The sequence below is a fragment of the Echeneis naucrates genome, chromosome 3 (genome assembly GCF_900963305.1).
Source record: "Echeneis naucrates chromosome 3, fEcheNa1.1, whole genome shotgun sequence".
Classification (NCBI taxonomy): Eukaryota; Metazoa; Chordata; class Actinopteri; order Carangiformes; family Echeneidae; genus Echeneis; species Echeneis naucrates.
This window is the reverse complement of record NC_042513.1, coordinates 27089711-27096802: the sequence shown is the minus strand read 5'-3', so window position 1 is coordinate 27096802 and position 7092 is coordinate 27089711. Positions and strand designations below refer to the sequence as shown.

Below are 7092 nucleotides of genomic sequence, written 5' to 3'. Positions count from 1 at the left end.
TTGTTGTTGTTGCGCTCTCTTCTTCATGTTGCAGCCTTCCAGCAGCGGATTGAAAAGAGCTTCCACAACAGCATCAACCTGCGCTGCGGCTCGTTCATCTGATGTGGTAACACAAACACAACAAAACTGCAGCACAAACCGAAGACACAAATCAGCTCATTTACATCTGCACGTTTTTATACACTAACATTAACCTGCACGACCTGCGTGATCGGATGCATCTGAAATAAGCGACCTTTCTGTTGATTTATTATTATTTTTCATGTTTATGTTTCCTATATTCACATGTTTTAAACTCCAATTTAAAAAGGAAAACTGCATCTTACTGACGAGTGAGAATCAACACAATTATTATAGTATTTTTCAAACCAACCAAAAAAAATCAGTGTTCATTGGGTTGTGCAGTAATTGGCGAGAGTGAAACACTAAAGAAAAACACGAAAACAGATCTCTAACAGGCACATCCATAAATGGACCGATGCATAAATAACAGATTGGCAATGTTGTTAAAGTGGTAGTGATGATAGTGATAGTGGAAATGGCGTTGTAAACAGTTTAGATAGATTGTAGGCAGATGTAATCAGATGTAAACAGTAGTCAGTAGTGCCACTCAGACATTCCTTATGTCGGAGTTAGTGGGAGTTCAAAAGTCTGACTGCACTTTAAAAGTTTGGACACGTCTGTTCAGAATGACTGACCATCGGTGGTCTCTCTCCATCAGTCATGTCTCAGGACAGTCAACACGGCAAGTGGACCATCTCCAGCAGTGATGATGATGATGAGGATCTTCCTCCCTCTGGCTCTACAACATCTAAGCCCAGACCTCAGTCCGCCTCTCCCCCCAGCCCCAAATTGGAACCAGTATCTTTGGAGGTAAAACCTGAACCAGCCAAACCCTCTGTGATGTCACTGCTTATCGGCTCTGAGGCCAGACAGTCGGCCGCAATGAACCAGATGAATCCAGTCAAGTATGAAACCAGTCCTTCATTGGCCGGGAAGCGGAAGAAGGAGGCGTCAGACGGTTCAGGCTGGGCCCTCTCAGACAGTGAAGATGATGCTGATGATGGAGATGTGAAGGGTCGCATTGACTTACCAAAGAAGGCACCTCTAAGCCCCCAAAAAAAGAAACCGAAGGTGGAAAACGAGCGGCCCCCGAGTCCCCATGGACGCCTCTACTATATTGAGGAGCCGGATGACTTTTTTGAGTCCAGCATTCCTTGTCTGAATGACACATACAGGTTCTACCTCAACAAAGTCACAGGACTGGACAGGAAATACAACAGCGGAGCTCTGCACATCAGAGGTGAGGAAGGTTTAGCTGCTCTGATGCAGTTTGGTATTTACAAATTAAAAGCAAATCATTTTGAGGCACTGGTCAAACAGACGGATGTAGTTTCATCCCTTCACCGTCATGGCTCTCATCATTTCTCCCCATCAGGCTTTTAACCTTTCCTGTTTTCCTGCAGATATTCTCTCCCCGTTATTTGGAACTTTGAAAGAATCTGTTCAGGTGAGTTACTTTATAACCTCAAGAAACTATTTCATACCCATGACAATCATTCATGGTCCCCAGAGGATGAAGCTTGTGGACTGTGGGTGAGTGTCATCATGGTAAACAGTCAGTACGACCTCACAGAGCTGCTGTTTACATCTATGTCCTCTATTTTCCAACAGTTTAACTATTGCTTTGATATTGCCTGGATGGTTAAACAGTACCCGCCAGAGTTCAGGTAAGTTCTGCTTCTGTGCTGCCATCACAACATGTCCAAATTTTCTCAATAAAAATACTGAATCTATCACTTATCTGTTATTCTTTTTACATGATTTAAATCAAGGTGGTCCAATCTAATAAATCATGATTTTGTTTTCAGGGACCGTCCAGTTCTGATCGTCCACGGGGACAAGAGGGAGGCCAAGGCTCGGCTGCTCCAGCAGGCTCAGCCCTTTCCACATGTTCGATTCTGTCAGGTAGTTAGTGAACAGCATGTTTTCTACCCCCAGTCTGGAAATCTATAAGGTCGAATAATCATCCTGGGAAGCCTGTTTGTCCTGAATTTCTCTTGATATTGGACTAACGTGTGGTTTTCTGTGGCAGGCCAAGCTGGATATTGCTTTTGGAACTCACCACACGTAAGACTTTCCTTCCTTGTCTGGTATCGTACCCACTGCTGTTTGTGTTTCTCTGCTGCTGTTGTTGCTCAGGCATCAGATCCGTTTTGGAACTTGGTAAAGATCCCGTACACCCACAGATGTGTTTTCAGTTAGGCTGATTACATCTCCAATCTGGTGGAAACTGAACTGAAGTGAAGTGACATCACCCCAGTCTGTCTTATATAAATGATAAGGTTGTGAGTGATGGTGGAAAAAGCTCTAACAGTAGACGTAGACTCTGGGACAAATTTGGAGGTTTCGAAAAGGCAGCAGGCAAACCAGTGAGGTGATACACGACAAGCCAAAATGTGTCCTTTGAAACAGAATATTGTTGCACTGTAATAATACTGTGTGTCATTGTGCAGCAAGATGATGCTGCTGTGGTACGAAGAAGGTTTCAGAGTCATCATTCTCACCTCCAACCTCATCAGAGCCGACTGGTACCAGAAAACACAAGGGTGGGTTTTCATTGTTTCATCTGTTTCACCAGAGAGTTGGAGCTGGTTGAACTTGTTGTGGGTTTTAAGGTTTGGTTGTGGATCTGCTCTTTTCAAACCAGGATGTGGATGAGCCCTCTTTTCCCACGGTTACCAAAGGGCAGCAGTACCACCGCAGGTGAATCGCCCACCTTCTTCAAGAGGGACCTGCTGGAATACCTGATGGCATACCGCGCCTCAGAACTGGAGGAGTGGATCCAACGGATCAAAGAGCACGACCTGTCGGAGACCAGGTCAATATGAGGCAGCTACTCTCAGCATCAGTACTGTACACAAACTTTATAGACGTATAACTCTGACACTGATGTCTTTCTCTTCTTCAGGGTGTACTTGATCGGCTCAACTCCAGGCAGGTACGTCGGCTCAGACATGGAGCGCTGGGGACACCTGAGGCTCAGGAAGGTAAAGCTTTCCTCTCATCCCCCTTTTCTTTCTAACTGCTCACTAAAATAAAATGTAAATGACAGAAAGGTCAACAGCTGACAGCAGACAGATCATGTGAGGTTTCCATCAAACTCCTTCCGAGTTGGACCTTTTTGCCTTCAGAGTTGTTTTAAGCATTCCTGTTGTCTTCCTTTCCAAAGAAATAACTCTATTTGTGTTGACAATGAGCAGCATGTCGGAGTCTATATATGTCGTCTGTTCTTATTCTTCTAGCTGTTGCATGAGCACACGCAACCGATACCTGGCGGAGAACGGTGGCCTGTGATTGGCCAGTTCTCCAGCATCGGCTCCATGGGGGTGGATAAGACCAAATGGTTGTCGGGGGAATTTCAGCGCACTTTAACCACGCTGGGGAAATCATCCCATTGCTCGGACCCCCCCCTGCACTTGGTATGTTCCATCACAGTCCCTGCAGGACTAATTGAACTCCATTAGAGATATTCACAGAAACACAGACACATTTTCGAAATCTACAGAGAAGCTAATGTGTTTTGTTTTTTTTACAGCTCTATCCATCAGTGGAAGATGTGAGGACTAGTTTAGAGGGCTATCCAGGTGATTGCTGTCTTTTTTAGGTTTCAAACAATAATTTTCTTCATATATTGATGATGTTTTTTCCTCCTGTCATTTCTAATACCTGAACTTGGGCTACAGTTAAACCTGTAAAACAGGAACAGATACGTGAATGCCAGAGAAGTTTTCTTCTAAATTCAATAGCACTGCCTTGATTCAATGCATCTCCAGTCTCTAAAGAAACACACGACAAGTTTAATATGTTGAAGCCATCAAACATTAGTTCCCTAATTATAGCAAATGGAGATTTTGGTTGTTGACACTGATGATCGATGAGTCGTTTTCTCTTGATAGTTTAATGGTAGAGGGAGAGAAAAATTCTGTCCTAGTTAGGATCAAAATAACTCTAATATATCAAGTTTCTTGGAAGTCACAGACATATAAACATTTTTTGGGTCATGTTATTGTATTTAATCTTTTGGTCATTATTTGTGAAATTATCTCTTATGTGTGTCATCCAGCGGGAGGTTCTCTTCCCTACAGCATCCAAACGGCTCAGAAACAGCTCTGGCTCCACTCGTACTTCCAGTGAGTTCGTGACCATGACACGTCAAAGTAGCGGTTTTGTTTTTTCTTGGTTTATTTTCCACTGGTGGAAAGCTTGGTGGTTTATAGAGAGAGATAAGATAGATATCTCTAAGTAGTTGTGATATGGAAGTTGGTCTGCCAAGAGAAAAGTAAGTTAATAACCTGATACCGAATAAAGACGTTTATATGTTTCCCAAGATTTAGAGAAATAGATGAATCTGAATTAGTGAAAAAGCAAATGTTGAATTGTAACTAACATTAGTGAGATGATGAAGTCATCTGATGTTAATGTGCGTGCATCTGCAGCCGCTGGAAGGCGGATACAACAGGAAGAAGTCATGCCATGCCGCACATTAAGACCTACATGAGGGTGTCGCCAGATTTCACCAAGCTTGCCTGGTTTTTGGTCACAAGGTGAATGTGAGAGCTTCATATTTGTTCATTTTCACATGAATTTATTTCAATATATCTCTTACTTCAGCATCAGACAGGTCAGCAGTTAAATTCTTTGGACTGTGTTGAGACTAACACACATCTGAAATGATTGTTTCACATGTTTGAGTTGTGCTGACACACAAACCTTCTCTATGTGTGTGTTTCAGTTCCAACCTGTCCAAAGCAGCGTGGGGTGCCCTGGAGAAGAACAACACCCAGGTGATGGTCCGTTCATACGAGCTGGGAGTCCTCTACGTGCCGTCTGCCTTCGTAAGAACACAACAGAAGCAAAAGAGCTGCTGCTTTCTAAATCATAAAGAGGTTAATTGTTGTTATTATTATGATTTATTGTTTATTCTCCTCACAGGACATGAAGACCTTCCCTGTTCACAAAAATCCATTTCCTGTCTCCTCATCCTCCTCTGGTTTCCCAGTGCCCTTTGACCTCCCCCCTACATGCTACACTCCTAAAGGTACATATGGGTTCTGTATGAAATCAGTTTTAATTTATCTACAGATCAAATTGTTCAGCAAGTCTGTTGCTGCTCTCTCCTACAGTTCAAACAGGGCGTTAAAGCACTGAATCTGTTTGTGTCGATGAGTCTTGGTGATATTAAAGTAGTTCCAGCTTTCCAATGTGGTCAGCTCAGGCTTGTGTGCAGCAGGTTTGGTTTAAATTGTAGTAACAGTGTCATCTAGTGGCCTTTTAGCTGAACTCAACAACATAAAGCTACTGAGTTTAGAGTAACAATGTAGCTGTGCTTTAATCTACAGTTTCCAGAGCCAAAGTAAAGATGACATTAAACACACAGCTGTCAGATAACTTGACAGATAAGCTGTTAGTGAAATGTGAAATGCATCGGGTGTTGGATTAAAACAATCATTGTTAGTTGGAGCACACTGAGTATGTGTGAGAGAAACAGTCCAAGAGATTCAAGGCAGAGATTGTTATTTTATTTTTAGTCATCTTTGTTGGTGTTTCAGCATTTGGTTAAAATTGTTTTTGTGTGTGTGTGTGTGTGTGCTTTAAATGTAGAGACTTTAAACAAAAGAAGGTAAATTAAATTTGTGACATCAGAATGACTAAACCTGCCATCATTTTTTAATGGTGTAATGGCCCTTTAATCGTCGTCTCCTGATTTTCAATGACCTGGTTTCTCTTCCTGCTCTCTTCAGATCAGCCTTGGATCTGGAATATTCCTTACAGCCAAGCTCCCGACACACATGGGAACATCTGGGTTCCTTCTTGAATCCACACACACAAACACACACCTCTAACTTCACTACTGTTTGTTGTTCAGAACTACGTCCAGATGTTTGTTGTCAGTAACATTTATTTTTATATTTTATACTGTACTGTAAACTCACGTTTTGTACCATGAATAAAACAATATTTGTGTTGTTCAGTTGTGTTGTTAATGTCGCAACAGGTTTTAAATGTGAAAGGACAAACTTTGCCTCATTAGTTTAGGTTATACTTCTATTACATAACATTTGGATCCCACTGACATTAACCTTCATTAAGTTAAACAAGACTCCAGATCAGTGCCACCTCTTGGCTATGATAATGTTTTAGACCTATTTCATCCGTAAATTAGCTTTAATTGGGGATAAAAGCTAATTTTAACAACATAACAGGTTAATAAAAAGTCTAAAGGACAAGAAGTATAACAAGCTTTATGTTGTACTTATTAGGCTAATATTTTTCAGCCATACTTAATATCACATAAACACATACACAGCTCTCAGTCCAGGTTTACAGGACTGACCTCCCTGCTGGTTTTAAAAATGACAGTAATCAGAGCCACAAGACTTCAGTTTCTTCTGTTCCTGACACTGACAGTTAAAACTAAAACCCTGGTATCACCTCCAGAAGTCAGATAATTACCCTCACACTTTTTTTGTTCTGACAACTACAAGCACTACTTTTTAAAAGCAGCATTTAACCAGGATAAAATGTGCCTGTGGCCTAATGAGTCATTCAGTCACACTGAAACAGCTCTTCATCTGGAACTCAGTGCTCAACCCAAACACCATAAAATGGGACATAAGGTCAAACAGAACCAGAAACAGAACCCCAGCCTACAGACAGGTCAGGTTGGGTTTTACAGAATAACCACCACCAAGTGCCCTGATCAAATACATAACACCTGCTGAAGCTGTCGCTTTTTAAAGTCGGTATCCAAGAAAGACCAGGACCACTGGGATTCACAGGATCAATCTCTGTCCAGTGCTGACCAAACCCACAGCTGGAGAACAAGACACAGGGGAGAGATTTTATTTGAAGAACCAGAATCAGAAATAATTCATTAATCCCTCTGGAAAATTTGAAGTGATTTTGGTGAACAGCTAAAGTAAGGAAGGAGGATTACTTCACGGTGGTGCAGTGGTTAGTACTGTTGCCTCACAGGGTTTGATTCCCAGGCCTTCCTGTGTGGACTTCAGGTTTTGGTTAGTTGGTGAC

General features: G+C 42.0%; 1 protein-coding gene across 1 annotated transcript; it reads left to right on the top strand.

Moving 5' to 3' along the window:
* The first annotated feature begins 11 nt into the window (after positions 1–11).
* tdp1 (tyrosyl-DNA phosphodiesterase 1) lies at positions 12–6017 on the top strand. Its single transcript, XM_029498326.1, has 16 exons — positions 12–106; positions 722–1303; positions 1467–1510; positions 1675–1730; positions 1872–1968; positions 2096–2130; positions 2517–2609; positions 2711–2881; positions 2972–3050; positions 3306–3482; positions 3599–3647; positions 4127–4193; positions 4500–4607; positions 4796–4898; positions 4996–5101; positions 5805–6017. Exons 2-16 carry the CDS (start codon positions 724–726, stop codon positions 5876–5878), a joined length of 1839 nt encoding a protein of 612 aa, XP_029354186.1. The 5' UTR covers positions 12–106; positions 722–723; the 3' UTR covers positions 5879–6017.
* The last annotated feature ends 1075 nt before the right edge of the window (positions 6018–7092 follow it).

What these genes read in the sequence shown, in the direction of transcription:
- tdp1 (XM_029498326.1), top strand. Translation starts at nt 724, where the DNA reads ATGTCTCAGGACAGTCAACACGGCAAGTGGACCATCTCCAGCAGTGAT. An exon ending in TAGTTTAGAGGGCTATCCAG is followed by an intron (nt 3,648 to 4,126) that starts GTGATTGCTGTC and finishes TGTGTCATCCAG; the next exon opens with CGGGAGGTTCTCTTCCCTAC. An exon ending in TGGCTCCACTCGTACTTCCA is followed by an intron (nt 4,194 to 4,499) that starts GTGAGTTCGTGA and finishes GTGCATCTGCAG; the next exon opens with CCGCTGGAAGGCGGATACAA.